The following is an 18133-nucleotide window of genomic DNA, read 5'->3' as shown; positions in this document are numbered from 1 at the left end:
ACTTATTTGTATGTGTAACGGTTTATATGAGTGTATATATAGAGAAAGAGAGAGTGAATTGTCAAACATCACCACAGATAATCCTGGGGCGGTGTTTCTGAGCCCTCAATTCATCCTTTAGAGCAATAAATAAAATAATAATAAAAACAAAGACAATGACTGGGGGAAGGTTTGGTTTGGTGCATCCATCATATCATGAGCTTTTGGGTTAGTTTTAGCCACGCCATTAACCCCGGGGAGTGGGCGTGGCTAATAAGCAGCAGCGTAAAATTGGCCCATTGATGGATGGATGGGGTTCAAGTTGAAGGATTAGGGGCGGCAGAGGCAGCGTTGGTGTTCGGACCACGATCGCCACTGTTGGCACCTGGAACAGTAAGAGAAGGTTAAAAAAAAAGAGGTGGTGAGGACAGTCTTGGGGTTTGTGAGAGGCCAAAAGTGAAAAACCGACCTGTTGCAGCCAAGGCAGACTGGGAAGAGTTTTCTGCCTGGTTCTGAGCATGTGCAGGAATGAGTACGGAAGCCAGCGAGGGGTTACTGGACAAATCTGATGATTAAATGCAATGGATATTAGTGCAAAAGACAGAATTATGCAAGTGAAAACACATTTACACTAACATTCAAAAAAAAGTTTGGGGTCAGTGTTTTTGAAAGAAAACTCGAATTTCGATTAAGATGTATTAAACTGATCAAAACAGATAGTAAAAACATTTATAATGTTACAAAATATTTTATTCCTAATAGATTCTCTTCTTAATCTTTTTATTCATCAAAGAAAAAAAAAATTTTTGTTTTAACAAAAAAATTAAGCAGCAAAACTGCTTTTAACAGTAAGAAATGTTTCTTGAGCAGCAAATCATCATATGTGACTAGTGCTGGGCGGTATGACCAAAAATTTATATCATGGAATTTTTCAAAATTATACCGGTTTCACGGTACATGACGGTATTTTTTTTTTTTATGCATGACCGGGTGTTAACCATATTTTCTACTGATTGAGAGAGGAAATACTGCAGTATAATGACTTAGAATGCCCTATTTTACTGTCATGATGAGTGAATATTGTCAAAAAATACCACACTACATAGTGACTAAACACGACCCCTTTTAATACATGTTAACCAGGAGTCACTCTCATTTATAATCGCGGCATCGTCTGATAAAATCAACATGCATCTACACTAAAGAGCGGCTATGCGGTTGTTTTAGATGAGGACATCACTTCTCCGGGAAAGTCAGACCTCGCGTTCGTGGGACAGCACTGGCAAAATCTTCCAACTGAACCATAGCTAAGGTTTATCCAAAAAAGTCGCTAGGTTTGTCAGTATGAATATTCTATGGAAAAAAATCTGAATAAATAAGCTTTCCATTGACATATGGTTTGTTAGGATAGGACGATATTTGGCTAAAATATAACTATTTGAAAGTCTGGAATCTGAGGGTGCAAAAAAAAATAGAAATATTGAGAAAATCTCCTTTAAAGTTGTCCAAATTAAGTCATTAGCAATGCATATTACTAATCAAAAATTACTAGTGCTGGGCAACGATTCATTTTTTTTAAATCGCAATTAATCGCATGATTTTCTGTGATTAATCGCATTGTTATTGTCAAAATTCCATAATGAATTCAAAAGTAGTGTATTGTGCACTTTTTCCATTTAAAAGTACTGCTATATGAACAAAAGTGCAATAACATTTGGTTTGCAAACACTTTAAACAAATAAGGTGCTTTTTTTTACAGCAGTATTCCTTTTACATAGTAGTAGTTCAAATATTTCTTGTAAATCTCAACTTATAACATTAATGTAATTCAATTAAATATTAAACCAAATGCTATTTGCCACTGCCAGGGCATTAACGTTTTTATAGAAAATATTTTATAGTTTGTTATAGCAAAACAAGTTATGCTCAGAGTCCAGTGCCTCGATCATAACATTCCGGAACCTTTCGTGTAGAGACCTGCACTATCGTGGAACCCAACGCAACAGAGTGCGGCGCTGGACATCACTTGATGGGCGAGTGCGGGTGTGGGCGGTTAGAGACTCATGTGTGTGGTGATGCGAGAGAATAAGGGTGTACTCACACTAGGCAATCTTAACCGTGCACGAGCACGTTAGACCCCCAAAGCCCGGTTCATTTGACTAGTGTGATCGCAAAACGATTCTCTGCTGCACTTCTCTGCTGTCTTCACATGCTATCGTCAGAAACTTCCTATTTCCCACTTATGAAGTCGTGAGCACTTCATGTGAGCGCTGCGTCAGTCTTAGGTCCACCCCAAATGCTCTCATTGGTTGAGACGTGTGATGACACCCATCTCAAGCCTGCGTCAGTCTTAGGCCCACCCCAAATGCTCTCATTGGTTGAGACGTGTGATGACACCCATCTCAAGCCTGCGTCAGTCTTAGCCCCACCCCAAATGCTCTCATTGGTTGAGACATGTGATGACACCCATCTCAAGCCTGCGCTGATCAACATCCCACCCCTCCTGTGACCCATGGTTTGTCTGTGTGTGTATTCAGAGCCAGTGAGCAAAGGACTTTAATGCACGACTAGTTGTGGGAAGTCGTGGCCTAATGGTTAGAGAGTCGGACTCGTAACCCAAAGTGATGACACCCTCCTCAAGCCAGTACTGATCAACATCCCGCCCCTCCTGTGACCCATGGTTTGTCTGTGTGTGTATTCAGAGCCAGTGAGCAAAGGACTTTAATGCACGACTAGTTGTGGGAAGTCGTGGCCTAATGGTTAGAGAGTCGGACTCGTAACCCAAAGGTTGCGGGTTCGAGTCTTGTACCAGTGGGGGGAGTTAATGTACCACGACTGAGGTGGCCTTGAGCAAGGCACCAAACCCAACTGCTCCCCGGGCGCCGCAGCATAAATGGCTGCCCACTGCTCCGGGTGTGTGCTCACTGCTGTGTGTGTGCACTTAGGATGGGATAAATGCAGAGCACTAATTCCTAGTATGGGTAACCATACTTGGCCACATGTCACTTTTTTTAATCAATTAATGCGTTAACGTGATAATAACGCGTTAACTTAGCCAGCCCTAAAAATTACATTTTGATATATTTACGCTAGGAAATTTATAAAATATCTTCATGGAACATCTTTACTTAATATCCTAATAGATAATTTTGACCCATTCAGATATAACCATGGTACTTATGACTGGTTTTGCGCTCCAGGGTCACATATTAGAATGATTTCTGAAGGATCATGTGACACTGAAGACTGGAGTAATGATGCTCAAAATTCAGCTTTGCTTCACAGGAATAAATTACATGTTAAAATGTATTCAAATAGAAAACAGTTATTTTAAATTGTAATAATATTTCATTTTGATCATTTAAACGCAGACTTGGTGAGCCTAAGAGACTTTCAAAAACGTTTTAAAACTATTACCGAACCCCAAGTATTTGAATGTTGGTGTACATTTGCTATTAAAATCAGTTAATACTTGTTACAATACATCAAAAAGATTAAATCAATCGTCATCATTTGTGTGCGGCATACCCTGTGTAGTGAAATTAAACAGCACAGGCCGCTCTCTTCCATTCGGGAGCTTGAGGTTGGGCTCACGGAGCTCGTCGAAGAAAGTGTGAGCGCAGGCCTCCAGAGGAGTGAATCGGGACGTAGGCGTGTACTCCAACAATCGGGAACACAGAGCTATCGCCTCCGGAGGGGTCCGGGGCCGGAAAACCTAACATATGGACAACAACGCAGGACTTTTGAATGCTTTATACAAACTTTTGTACAATAATTGAAACTTTTGATTGCACAAAATGCTTTTTTTGGAAATACATAGTGTTCATAGAAAACTCAGACGTAAAATAAGACGGTTGTAAAGACCAGAATCACAGTCTAGAATTAAAGTGATAAAAAAACTTGAAACACATGGTAACGCTCATGCTAACCTTAGTCCACGGGTGTGCCTTTATCTGTGGAAACTTGAATTCAGTGTAATTTGGGTTCATCTCCCGGATCTGCTCTCGTGTAGGAGTTCCCAGCACCTGGAGGAAACAAGTTATCTTATTCTGTTGCTATTAAAATATATAGTCCACACACCACCACAATAACAACTATATACAGAGGAACAATGTAGTTGGAATCACTTTCAGAGTGATTTTTTTCAGCTGATGAAATATAAAAAGATTGACAGCATTTCAAAAACCTTCCTACTTTAAAGCGCACTGCAACTGCTGAAGTGCATGCTCAGAATAAATGTTATCGTCCATTGGTTCGTTACAACTAGAACGACTTTTATTAATGTAGCGAATCAGCTCATGGGGAAATATGAATAATTAACCATAACTAGTTATAATTAACTATTCATATTTTAGATCCACTGTAGATATTTAGCTGACCACTCAGGGTCAACTGTCTTGTCAATTCTAAGAACGTTAATTTCCTGGTTAAGGGAAATAACTTTCTTACTGTACAATTCTATAAGCTTGTAACGTAAATCTGCATGATTATTGACTCCGGTTATGAGTAAACAATGAACACGTCAAGTGTGATACAAGTAAGGTTTTATTAACTACACAAACACTTAAACTAGTCTAACATACAACATAAACACATTAAGCCATTCTAACATACACATACACACACACACACACACAAACAGTTGGTATAGGAAAGGGTTAAAGTTTAACTCAGCGGCTCGCATTCCACAAGGTTGTAAATGTATCGGGTTACCATGAAACCAGGGTCTTGTTCGGCGTCCTGGGGTGTTACAAAGTATTTGTGAAATCTAGCTAACAAAATATATATTGTGTGTTGGAGTGGTCCAGACGCTACATTAATATTAATACTAGAAAAGTGCGTAATGAGACACTTCACCAAAAAGAAAAGTTGAAGCAATCCAAATTTTTTTTATTATTTATGAAACTCTCATACTTCCATACCTTGATGATTTCAACGAGCTGATCGACGCCACTGTCACCAGGAAAAATCGGCTGTCCAAGCAGCAGCTCGGCCAGCACACATCCCGCCGACCAAATGTCTGTATGAAAACAAAGGTAAACACTGAATATTACAGCACTCACTCTTCTTACAAAGATTAGCAGCACAAATGTATTCAATCACATTTCATTAGCATGTCTCAGTGTTGCTTTTAAGTTCTTTTAGCATTACACAACAGCTTTGTTAGAGTTGTGATTCACTCAAGCATTTCGAAATTGCTGCAATATGGATTGTTGATGCATGTAGTTTTAACCGTGAAAATGTGTAAATTAATTCTTTTTAAATCATGTATCATTTAATATGTCTGAAACAGTAAATGGTCAAATTTATTTATTTTGTTTTAAAGAAATTAATACTCTTATTCAGCAAGAACACATTACATTGATCAAAAGTGACAGTAAAGACATTTATAATGTTACAAAGATTTCTATTTGAAATAAATGCTGTTCTTTTGAACTTTCTATTCATTAAAGAATCCTGAAGAAAAATGCATCTCAGTTTCTAGAGACTGAAAGACTGGATTAATGGCTTCTGAAAATTCAGCTTTGCAACCACAGGAATAAATTACATTTGAAAACATATTCAAATAGTAACAGTTACTTTAAATGGCAAGAATACTTTACATTATTACTATTTTACTTTATTTCTGATCAAATAAATGCAACCTTGGTGAAAATAATTGACTTTCAAAAACCCATAAACAATCCCAAATATATATTTTTGACCCCACAGCACAAACACAATGATTTACTAAGTGTAACACTCAAGCTCAAATGAATCTATTGTACAATATTATCTGAATTAAGTCCTGTTTATATTATGACTGCAAACTATAACAGGACAGGATTTTGTATGATACTGAATCTTTTTGATAAAAAAAAAAAAGAGTTAGCATTAGTACGCCAATGCTGGTGGTGGAGTTTAAAACGTTTTAGAATAAAAAGAGCATTAGATTACCTATGCTGGAAGTGTAGTCCGTGGCTCCGAAAATGAGCTCAGGGGCTCTGTAGTAGCGCGAGCAGATGTAGGAAACATTAGGCTCACCACGCACCAGCTGCTTAGCACTGCAGGAGACAGAAAGAAACAGACCAAACGCGACACAGACAGAGAGAATTAGACATAACCAGAAATTACACCAACACATCAAAACAGCCATCATAATAGGACACATTATCATCACAAGAACAATAATCATGATCATTATCGCCAAACAGCCAAACACTAACTGCATCCAAACAAAACTTTAAAAAAAACATCAAGAAGTTTAAAGCAGTTTAATCAAAGAAAGTCAGTCATAGATTTAGATCAGAATGCTAAATGTGAAAGCCAAATGGGTCTGATGATGGGATTTGATCCATGAAATAGTCACTTTCACACATGAGACTCGTTCAGTTTCTGTAAAATTGCCAGATGAAGTTTTCCAGTAAAGGTACCACATCACACAAGCAACGTCTTTCTGTGTTTTTATATTGCTGCTATTCACATGCCAGCAGCACAAAGTCCTCATTCCCTCAACCAACTTCATGAAGTGCATCCTGAGATGCTTTTATGTTCACATGTTGTATATGATAAGACACTTGTTGCATGCTATTCTTTCACTATTCACTCCAAATGATCAATTTGTAAAGAAACACAAACGTGCACAGCATTTTTAAAGTTTGGGGTTGATAAGACTTTTTAATGTTTTTTAAAAAGTCTCTTATGCTCACCATGGCTGCATTTATTCGATCAACAATTAAATAAATCAGCAATATTGTGAAATATTTTTTCCAATTTAAAATAATTGTTTTGAATTTGAATATATTTTTAAATCTAATTCATTCCTGTGATGCAAAGCTGAATTTTCAGCATCATTACTCCAGTCTTCAGTGTCACATGATCCTTCAGAAATCATACTAATATGCTGATTTGTGCTCAAGAAACATTTCTTATTGTTATCAATGTAGAAAACAGTTGTGCTGCTTCATATTTTGTGAAAACTGTGATACAGAACCTTCTCTAATCTTCTCTAACTAGGTCTTTTCTGTGACTTTTGATCAATTTAATGTCTCCTTGGGGAATAAAAGTATTAATTTCTCTTCAAAAATGTTTTTTTTTTTTACTGACCCCACACTTTTGAATGGTAGTGTATGCACAATTTTCTTTACGTCAATCAACAAAAGGTTTTATAGCTTATGAGCATCAATACAGAACTTCTGGCAATGTTTCAACATTGTTTTACTCAAGAACTTGAAATGAACAAGTGCTGTTAACTTTCCAGCAGATGTTAAATGCAAGATAGCACCCAATTTCCCTGTCTCACCTTCCAAAGTCACAGAGTTTGAGTACAGCTGTCTCTGGGTCGAGCAGGAGGTTCTGCGGCTTGATGTCTCGATGGCAGATCCCATACGAGTGGATGTACGCCAAGCTGCGGAACAGCTGGTACATGTATAGCTGAAAACACACATAAATAGTGACTTTAATACAGCAGGATTTGCCAGCTGAGATCTACAAAATATTCCACCGTAAAGGTCAGAACGGAACAAAGTCATGGCACAAACACTCATGAAAACAAGAAAATAATCATGCTCATACATCCAGCCAGTATATCTAAACTAGCAAGACCACCATGATTCACCAAGTTACACCACACAATCCATGTTACTAGTTGACTGGTTTCACTAAGTAAGCTGTGCAGCTTTGGTTCATGAGCTGGTCCAGCAACAAACAGACTTACACCTGCATGGAAAAATCCCATGTTTTCAGAATAGTGAATAATGTCAGATTGACAGATGCTACCTTCACATAGACCATGGGCAGATTCTGCTTGGCTCTGATGTAGTGTCTGGCCACCCGGTACACGTTTTCAGGCACGTAGTCCATCACCAAATTCAGATACACCTCATCCTTCTGTGGGTGTGAAGAAGAAGACAGGTGAGGGACGAAAGGAAGCAGGTTGATATCTAGAAAACATCTTTAAGGGATAGTTCACCCAAAAATGAAAATTCTGTCATTTATTCACTCTCATGTCGGTCCAAACCTGTACGACTTTCTCTAATCTGCAGAACACTAAAGATATTTTGAAGAATGTTGATAACCAAACAGCTTCTGGTTCCCACTGACTTCCAGTGTATCGACAAAAAACAGAATGGAAGTCAATGGGAACAAAAACTGATTTAGGTTCCCATCTTCTTTTGAGATGAATAACATGAGGGTGAGTAAATAATGACATAATTATCATTTTTGGTCAGAAAAGCATGACATAGGTGTGTGTTTTTATTTGCTTTATATACAACAGAATGACTAGATTATTCAAAAATAAATTAGCATTATTATGTGGTTACATAATATATGTCATTTTTAGTTTAATTTTAAATATAACATACCATTACAGAGATATACACTATTGCTCAAAAGTTTGGGGTCAGTCATTTGTTTCTTTGAAAGAAATATTACTTTCATTCTGCCATGGCATATTAAATTGGTCAAAAGTGACAGCAAAGACTTTTATATTGGACAGCATTTCAATCAGCGATGTTCCTTTGAACTTTCTATTCATCAAATAATCCTGAACAAAATTTAACATGGTTTCCACAAGCACAACTGCTTTTTTTGGTGATTTCTGAAGGATCATGTGACACTGAAGACTGGAGTAATGAGGCTGAAAATTCAGCTTTGCATCACAGGAATTAATTAAAATATATTCAGATAGAAAGTTATTTTAAATCATAATAATATCACACATTACAACTGTTTTTACTGTATTTTTGATCAAATAAATGCAGGCATGGTGAACATATGTGCCTTCTATCAAAAACATTAAAACATCTTACAGACCACAGACTTTTGAACGGAAGTGTAATATTACTACTGTTTTTGGATTTTGGTCATACTGTCTCCCCCACCCCTAAACCAGACTGTTTATTTCATTCCCATATTCGCTGGAACATGTGGATAACCAGAACATGTCAGTGGTGGTCTTTCCAAAGGAAACGGGGGTCTGAGACTCAACACACAAGTCACACATAGATTCTTTGAACAGTCATTATTTCTCTCTCTCTCTCTCTCTCTCTCTCTCTCTCTCTCTCTGTCTCTCTGTTGCCCCCCAGAGACATCAACTTCTTAATGTATCTAAATTAACCTGCCAAAGGCACTGAGCCAACTCCTGCCTCGCAACTGTGACATCGGCTCTGTGATTGTCCTGCGATTGGCCGAGTGGTTTCTGAGTTGTGCTGAGATTGGCTGTTCGCGCACACATACAAATCCTTAGATAAAAGAGGCTGCTGAATGACTAATACTATAGTATCAAGTCTCCAAGCTGGTGCTTTTACACTGGTAATGAGAGAAGACCAAAGTTTTACACATTTTGAGAGAGAGCCATAATGTCATTGATGTACCACTGCCTACTATATTTTAATAGGTTTGTGAAATAGTGCAAAATATACAAGGATAAACATTTTAAATGGTAGTATGTTATATGCTGTTGCCACGTGACCTCATGATGCAGCATGAAAATAAATAGCTGAAGTATGCATACAATAATTCATTTTTATAATTATTTATTTATTTTTGTACTATTTAGGCTATTTAAAAAAATATCCACCATGACGATCGCTGTGAGAAATATTGCAAGAGGAGTGATACAAACAGTGAAACGATGAGTTTTCTTTATTTGCATATCATTTGTATATTTTTTAATTATTGATGTTTAAAAGTTAGGATATCAGAAACAGATATGTTGCTCTTTTTCTGATTTTTAATCCATGTCTGTGTAAAAATGTCTTATATTTTAGCAGTCCAAACAAATATTGGGTCAAGAAATAGTTAGAGCTTGGAAGGTCTTGGAAGGACAACCGCATTGCATTGTGGGATACATTAGCTGTGCACATTTGAGCAAATGTAACTCGCAGACAGTTGCATACTACTGAGTCTAGATTGCATTTCTGTTCTTGACTATAAGGTGACATGATAGCTAATATCCATGAACTTTGATTCAACCACCCCACTGCCAAGCGTGAGTAAACGGGTGAGAGTTCTGTCTGGACAGGGTTACATAACTGAACTGATCCTGTTTCTGTGACACCAGGGGAGCCGTCGGGACGGAGTCGCAGTGGTCAGACACTATGTCACTGTGCTGGAATGGAGGGTTAAACCGGTGAGGACAACCCTGCTCTCACTGCCCGTCAATGAGACGGCCAGAGACACCCGCTTCACCGGCCATAAATATACTCTAAATATACTCAAGCTAAATCATCAGGTTAACATGTTTCTGCCTTACTGTGGTGCTATCTCATTACATTAGCATTAGACTTTTCTTCAAATTGCAGATATACTTATACTTGTAAAGTAGTGTCTTAACAAAATGAACCATATAATCATGCAGCGAGTGAAATAAACAGGCCAATCAGTTTTTAAAAAAAGGAGGGATGTGATGCATACACTGCCATTCAAAAGAGTTGGGTCAGTAAAAAATATTTTTAATATATATTTTTGAAAGAAGCGTCTAATGCTCAACAAGGCTGCATTTATTTGATCAAATATAACAGAAAAATTGTTAAATATTATTACAGTTTAAAATAACTGTTTTCTATTTGAATACATGTTCAAATGTAATTTATTCCTGTGATGGTAAAGCTGAATTTTCAGCATCATTACTCCAGTCTTCAGTGTCACATGATTCTTCAGAAATCATTCTAATATGCTGATATTGCTGATCAAGGAACATTTCTTCTTATTATTAATGTTGAAAACAGTGCTGCTTAATATTTTTTGTGGAAACTGTGATATAAAGTTGCATCTTTGCTGGAAATTAATTAAAAAAACATGTACTGATCCCAAATTTTTGAACAGCTGTGTATCTTTTGTTGTTGAAATGAAAGACCATATGACCAGGACTTCAGTGTTTCAAGGCAATATGTGTGTCGTGAATTAATACACCGGTGTAAAGTATGTTTCAGGCCATAGTATCCCTTCAATCCATTGCGACTGGCCAATCACTGACAGCATCCTACTTTCTGTTTCTTTTCTTTTATGCCTCTCAAAGCACCCCTCACACATGATCTCTTTATTTACGTCTTCCTTTCTGTCTTTGTTACAAAAGAGAAGCCCTGCCGATGTGTGTAAGAATAACTCGAAAGTAACCGTACACCCTGCAGCCTCTCGTATGTGCATCACTGTGTGTCTTTAGGTTAGATGGCTGACATTTAGTGAACTGAACTGGTTTATGGAGGGATAAACCAGTCTTTATGTGGCTCTACCATTAGGATGGCCTGGGTTCGGGTTCAGCATTGGTAAAACAACATGCCTGTTAAACAAACACATTGAATTTGTGTGATATATTGATTACTGTGGTTAAAATAGGTTGATTTAAATGTTGCCATGGTAACATGATTGATCTGGCTAACACCGATTAAGATTTATCGAATTGCAAGAATGACTTCTGATCGTCTTGGAAGCACCTGTTTGAATGGGCTAAAAATGTATAAATGTTTCAAACTTTATTCCATAATTTTCCAACCAAAAAAAGGGTTTGTTTATTTATTTATTCATCTATATTTGGTTAAGAAATCTTAGCGCTTAATGAAAAATACACATACACACAGCGATTTTAAAGGTTGGGGTAAATTTTTTTAAGCAAATACTTTATTCAGCAAGGACGCATTAAATTGATCAAAGAGACATTGTAATGTTACAAAAGATTTACAAAACAAATTAACAATATCATATTCTATCTACTTGTCTCCTCTTATTTATTATATATATATATATATATATACAACCTTGACCCTCTAACACTAGCACTCTCTATTCTATTCTATTCTATCTACTTTTATTTTTATTTATAGAAAACCTTGACCCTCTAAAACTAGCACTCTCTATTCTATTTTGAATTTATCTACTTGTTTTCTTTTTTATTTATCATATACATATATACAAAAAAATGTGTACTGCATTAGACTAACCGGGACTTACATATTGTTGCTCTTGGTTGGTTTGATTTGGATAAAAGCATCTGTTAAATGAAATATATTTCAAATAAATGTTGTTCTTTTGAACTTTCTATGCATTAAAATGCAGAAAATATTAAGCAGCATATTAGAATGATTTCTGTTGGATCATGTGACACAGCATTGCATCACAGGAATAAATCACATGAAAAAATACTAAAAGTAGAACATAGTTCATTTAAAATTGTAATGATATTTCACAATATTACTTTTTTTATTGTACCAAATAAATTCGGTCTTGGTGAACCTAAGAGACTTCTTTCAAGAACATTAAAAATCTTAGCCAAAGGACATGTATTTATAGAGATATACACATATAAACTTATGTTATTAAAAATATGTATTTATTATATTTTCGAGGAAGTAATATGGAAAATCCTAACTTCTGGCCCAAGTCAGCACAGAGAAAAAAAAACTCTATTAAACACTGCTTTAGTCATGGAAAGGTCCTTGATTGCTTTTCTGACTGATGTGACACTTCAATTGAATTCACTCAATCCAAAACGTGAAGGGAAACAAAGGAGCATGTGAATGAAACAGACCCTATTTGCTCAGAAAAATTCTCAAGTTTCACAACCAATCATTTTCCAAACCACAGCCAAAGCATGAGCTGCAATCTATATTTATATATGAACGCGGCCCACCTGGCTGAAGTGAACTGCCTCTGACATGAACTATGCATATATGAACATGGTTAGTGTTGGGTTACATTGTGGTACCTTGTCCTTCTTTCTCAAAAAGAAAGAAATGGTTGATTTTGGATGTCTGCAGCTTGTGAAGTTAAAACTTTACTCTGTAAAAATCTACTCTCATGTATATAGCATTCTCGTTATAGGATCCTGACAAGACTCCGATCGTATTTGTGTGATATGTTTACAGATTATTCATTAAAAGAGAAGTCTGAACTCCCATAGACCTGAACTCGGTGAACTCTCTACACGCACACAATGTTCCTTTGGCTGGCTGCACAGGAGCTAGAGCTTGTCATACAGTAAAAATAGGGCTGGCCTAACAGTTTAGCTTCCCATCAATCAAACGATTCCTACTGAGCTGTCACTGGCCACTGCTGTGACAGGTTTTGCCCCCAGGGCTATCGCAGGATTACCAGAAATCCCATCCACAGGTCAACGTTGGAGGGCATGAGCAGCCTGAGCTGTAAATCACAACAAAAATACCACCCTGTTTGGATAGCAGATGTCTCCTAGTGTATGTACTGTATGCATGTGCTTATTATTTATAGATCTATTTATATAATGATTTGAAGAAGAATGACAACGTTTTGTGTATATGTAATAGGGCTGCAACTAACGATTATTTTGATAATCGATTAGTTGGTCGATTATTTTTTCCCGATTAATCGGATATCTTTTTTTATTTTACTGACAAAAAAACACACTATTCCACATTCTGCCCAATATCCTTCAAACAAACGTGCCAACTGAATGCTATGAAAACATAAAGTCAGTGCTTAACAATTTATTAGACCACCTGCCATAATAAAGAGAAAACACATTTTAGGAATTTTAGAAAAAGTGTTTAAATCAAACAATGTTATAGTCATTTATTGGGCACATAAACTTAAACAACTAAATAGTATTTATTCACATAACAAAAATGGCCTCCTATGCTCTTTGTAACAGCTTGCATTCTTGCTGGCATTGTTTATGTACTTTTTGACTGTAATTGTATCTGGAAAAAAACACTATGAAGCTCTCTGCCTTTCTTTCATAGATAACAGCAATTATAGCATTAGAAATAGCCTACTACTGTTACTAAAGAACTTACGCATATTGGAGGACTAACCAATACAGAAAGCTAAAAAAATATTTTGGTAATCACCAATACTGTTAGTTTAGAGCAGCAGTGGCACAACCCATAATTTGTTAAAAACCTTACATAAATTTGTTTTAATAAATTTGTTAAGCATTGTATATAGTGAATATATTTTAAATCTCTGCATTAAAAATTAAAATAATAATAAAGATGATAAAGACGAATAAAATAGGCAACCAATAGGTAAGAGTAATGTTCAACAGGAGCACACGTTCACTTTGACCACAGTCTCGTCTTACTGTCATTTCTTTACCCTGTTAAAGGCGGTTATGAAGCATCTGATATTTATATTCAATTACACGCTGTTATCCCCTTACAGTTCCTACTCTCATAAAATACTAGCAATGCATGTTGTCCTTTAATCCTTAATTTAACTTTCAACAACAGATATTTCAGCACAATTAATGTTTTTGCGCTGATTATTAATTGTCTCTGTTTTCCGTCTGTCTGACACGCGTGCACGCGCCGGCACTCATTCAGTAAAGATTAAAACTTAACACAGACTGTCAGGACGGACCTTTATGCAAAAATGGAAATGCTCGCATGAAAACTAAAAAGTTAAACTAAAAGTTTTTGCACTGAGGATGCACACGCATAGGGTTGCCAACCGTTCCGTATAATACGGAATCGTCCTGTATTTAAGGCATCAAAGAAGCGTTCCATATGAAAGCTTTACGAAACGCAGTTTGTCCCATATTTAAGGCATATGCCATATGAACACCTAGACCATATGAATAACAAACTCTAAATTGAGAATTAATCATTCTTTTTTGACAAGTGTTTGATTTGTGAACATACACTCTTAAAAATAAAGTAATGTTTTTGCGCTGATTATTAATTGTCTCTGTTTTCCGTCTGTCTGACACGCGTGCACGCGCCGGCACTCATTCAGTAAAGATTAAAACTTAACACAGACTGTCAGGACGGACCTTTATGCAAAAATGGAAATGCTCGCATGAAAACTAAAAAGTTAAACTAAAAGTTTTTGCACTGAGGATGCACACGCATAGGGTTGCCAACCGTTCCGTATAATACGGAATCGTCCCGTATTTAAGGCATCAAAGAAGCGTTCCATATGAAAGCTTTACGAAACGCAGTTTGTCCCATATTTAAGGCATATGCCATATGAACACCTAGACCATATGAATAACAAACTCTAAATTGAGAATTAATCATTCTTTTTTGACAAGTGTTTGATTTGTGAACATACACTCTTAAAAATAAAGGTGCTTCTTCTATGGCATCGCTTGAAGAACCATTTTTGGTTCCACAAAGAACCATTCAGTCAAAGGTTCTTTAAAGAACCATCTCTTTCTTACCTTTTTATAATCTGAAGAACCTTCTTTCGCCACAAAGAACCTTTTGTGAAACAGAAAGGTTCTTCAGATGTTAAAGGTTCTTTATGGAACCATTTAGACAAAAAGGTTCTTCTATGGCATCGTGAAGCACCTTTATTTTTAAGAGTGTAGCCGTTCCAGGGAGGCGTTAAGACCAAGCGGAATCCTCTACTGAGTGAGCAGGACTCACGCCGGAGTTGGGTTTTTTAACGACCGCGTTTCGACTTCAGAAAATCAGTTTTGTAATTTGACACGACCGGCTGAAGTTGGACGTGCACAGTGGGCAGACCCAACTAATCGATAATGAGAATCGTTGTCGATGATTTTCATAATTGATTTTAATCGATTTTACCGATTAGTTGTTGCAGCCCTAATGTGTACCGCACCATTAGATGGAGTTCAATTTATATGTTTATAAATATATACAAAAATATTATAGTATAGTATAAAAATCACTAAATATTAGTGTTGTGTTCGATACATCGATACGATGATGTATCGTCACAGAGATTTGACGATACGATTATAGATACAGCTGGCCCTGTATCGATATTGTGGCACGTGTGTAGCAGTGGACCGCGCTTAATTTGAATACAAGAACACCATTTAAAATGGAGTAGAAAAGTGTGAGGTTTCTAAAAAATAATGAATAGAGCATAATACATGTGACCCTGGACCACAAAACCAGTCTTAAGTGCTGGGGTATATTTGTAGCAATAGCCAAAAATACATTGTTTGGGTCAAAATTATTGATTTTTCTTTTATGCCAAAAATCATTAGGACATTAAGTAAAGATCATGTTCCATAAAGATTAAAGTAAATTTCCTACCATAAATATATCAAAACTTTATTTTTTATTGGTAATATGCATTGCTAAGAACTTCATTTAGACAACTTTAAAGGCAATTTTCTCAATATTTAGATTTTTTTGCACCCTCAGATTCCAGATTTTCGAATAGCTGTATCTCGGCCAAATATTGTCCTATCCTAACAAACCATACATCAATGGAAAGCTTATTTATTCAATGTATTCAGCTTTGAGATGGTGTATAAATCTCAATCTTAAAGAATTTACCCTTATGACTGGTTTTGTGGTCCAGGGTCACAGATAGGCTACAACAAGGTTTAATCTGGCCGCAGAGGAATACAACCGGGTTGCCTGATATAAAGAGACTAAATCCTCAACACAGAGCTTCCCACTTGCGCAATACGGAAATATCTGCTAAGTGTGTTACTTATCTTTGTCAACCTGGCAACCAAGCTCTCTCTTCACTGTGGATAAACCCGCTTGCTTTCTGAAAACACCGGTAAACTTGCAGTTTAGCGATCTCCACTTCAATATTCTCAGAAAAGTGTAATTCATCAAGTGTTCACTTACGAGAGAGAGAGAAAGAGAGGCTGTTTGTTTGAATTAACACCGTTTTGCCGCGTTTCTCCATTAACAGTGAAGCTGTGGCTTTAATTACTTTAGATACAATGTTACCAGCTCCTTGTTGAGGTAAGATAATGTAGCTCTTGAGCGATTAAGCTATAAAACTGCGGGGCAGCGCTAAAAAGTTTGTTGCTGAATGTGTGTGTGCGCGCAACGTGATCTGTTTGAGTGACTAAACATGTGTGCATGAGCTACAAGACTACAAGAATTAGAACTCTTCTAATTTTTTTTTTTTTTGTGTGTGTTTTAATTTGTGCAATGATAACCTACCAGCAATGTTAAGATGATTTTTTAATATATTAGTATGAGTACATTAAAATATACATTTATTAGAATGAGTATATTATTATTTATGGGCTTAAAAACAAGATGCAAACAATCAGAATATTGTAGCTGGTGGGGAGTGCCCAATGTAAACATATGTCATTACCTATATTGTACTGTGGTACAGTTATGGAGGTCCTTCATAATGCAGAGGTCAACTGCCTGCTCTGCCAATAGTTAGCAATGGCCCTATAGTATGCATTGTTTAATAAACAACTGTTTTGCTAAATTCTGCTGTGGTGAAATTCAGTGCAGTCCTGTATCAGGATACGTATTGTATCGTGACTTTGCTGGTGATACACAGCCCTACTAAATATATGCATGAAGTAAAAAGCTACAGCACTATTAGGATTGATTGATTACTTATTTATTTATTCAGAGTTTCTGCAGGTTTTATGAAGGTAAATTTAAGACTTTTAAGACCTTTTTAAGGAAAATGGAACAAATGCTCCCAACTACTAGAATTTTGAAATTTTTACTGTACCTTCTGATCACACTGCAAAAAAAACAATGTTTATCATCTGTATTTTTGTCTTGTTTTCCAGTGCAAATGCCTAAAGATTCTTTAAGCAAGATACATTTACTTCAGAAGCAAAATTACATAAAATAAGAAGTCTTGTTTTATGAGAAAGTTATCAAAACTGAGTTTATGATTAAAACAAGAACAAATATCGGCCAATGGGCTAAAAAAATCCTAATTCAATGGGAAAACAAGTTTTCATTCATACCTCTTAACAGATTATTGTTATTGTTTTAACCATAAACTAAATAAATGTTGCTCAATTTCTGAAAAAAAAACAAATGACTTTCAAGTAAATGTACCTTGAGTTTAAGATGTTTAAAAATTTGAAAGTTAAACTGAGCTGCGTTTAGCAGGTGTGCAACAATGCTGCTGTGCGGCAGAAATGAGGACTGTTTGAAACTCTTTTTTCCACTAAAACTTTGATGCGCATCGTCTCAGTTTAATACGTGAACATAACAAAAGATGTGATCGCAAAACAATCAGGAAAAAAGGCATTACATGCACATTTTTAAAGGGGTCATATGATGCTTTTTCTATTTTTCCTTTTCTTTAGTGTGTTATGTAGTTATTTGTGCATGTACAAGATCTGCAGAGTTACAAAGCTCAAAGTCTCCCACAAAAGGATTTATTCTATCTAAAAGAGAAGGCTGATCTTTGCCTAAAACATCTCATTCAAACACGCCCCCACATCTCTATGTCACGATGTGGAAATATTTGCATAATGCCACCCAAATGTGCA

General features: G+C 36.3%; 1 protein-coding gene across 3 annotated transcripts in view; it reads right to left on the bottom strand.

Annotated features, from left to right (window-relative positions):
- Positions 1 to 71: 71 nt before the first annotated feature.
- LOC107569048 (glycogen synthase kinase-3 beta-like) overlaps positions 72 to 18133 on the bottom strand; it is a 26653-nt gene continuing 8591 nt past the window's right edge. For all 3 annotated transcript variants that reach the window (XM_016255050.1, XM_016255052.1, XM_016255051.1), the window contains 8 exons: positions 7738 to 7848; positions 7262 to 7392; positions 5917 to 6023; positions 4902 to 4999; positions 3909 to 4004; positions 3508 to 3694; positions 449 to 544; positions 72 to 364 (listed from right to left, as the gene is read on the bottom strand). In XM_016255050.1, the coding sequence (XP_016110536.1) occupies positions 297 to 364; positions 449 to 544; positions 3508 to 3694; positions 3909 to 4004; positions 4902 to 4999; positions 5917 to 6023; positions 7262 to 7392; positions 7738 to 7848 (894 nt within the window). In that variant the 3' untranslated portion in view covers positions 72 to 296. The remainder of the gene's footprint in view (positions 365 to 448; positions 545 to 3507; positions 3695 to 3908; positions 4005 to 4901; positions 5000 to 5916; positions 6024 to 7261; positions 7393 to 7737; positions 7849 to 18133) is intronic.

The sequence above is a fragment of the Sinocyclocheilus grahami genome, unplaced genomic scaffold, assembly GCF_001515645.1.
Source record: "Sinocyclocheilus grahami isolate Dianchi unplaced genomic scaffold, SAMN03320097.WGS_v1.1 scaffold1306.1, whole genome shotgun sequence".
NCBI classification, from domain to species: domain Eukaryota; kingdom Metazoa; phylum Chordata; class Actinopteri; order Cypriniformes; family Cyprinidae; genus Sinocyclocheilus; species Sinocyclocheilus grahami.
Note: the sequence above shows the minus strand (reverse complement) of the source record. Positions and strands in the feature narration are given on the sequence as shown.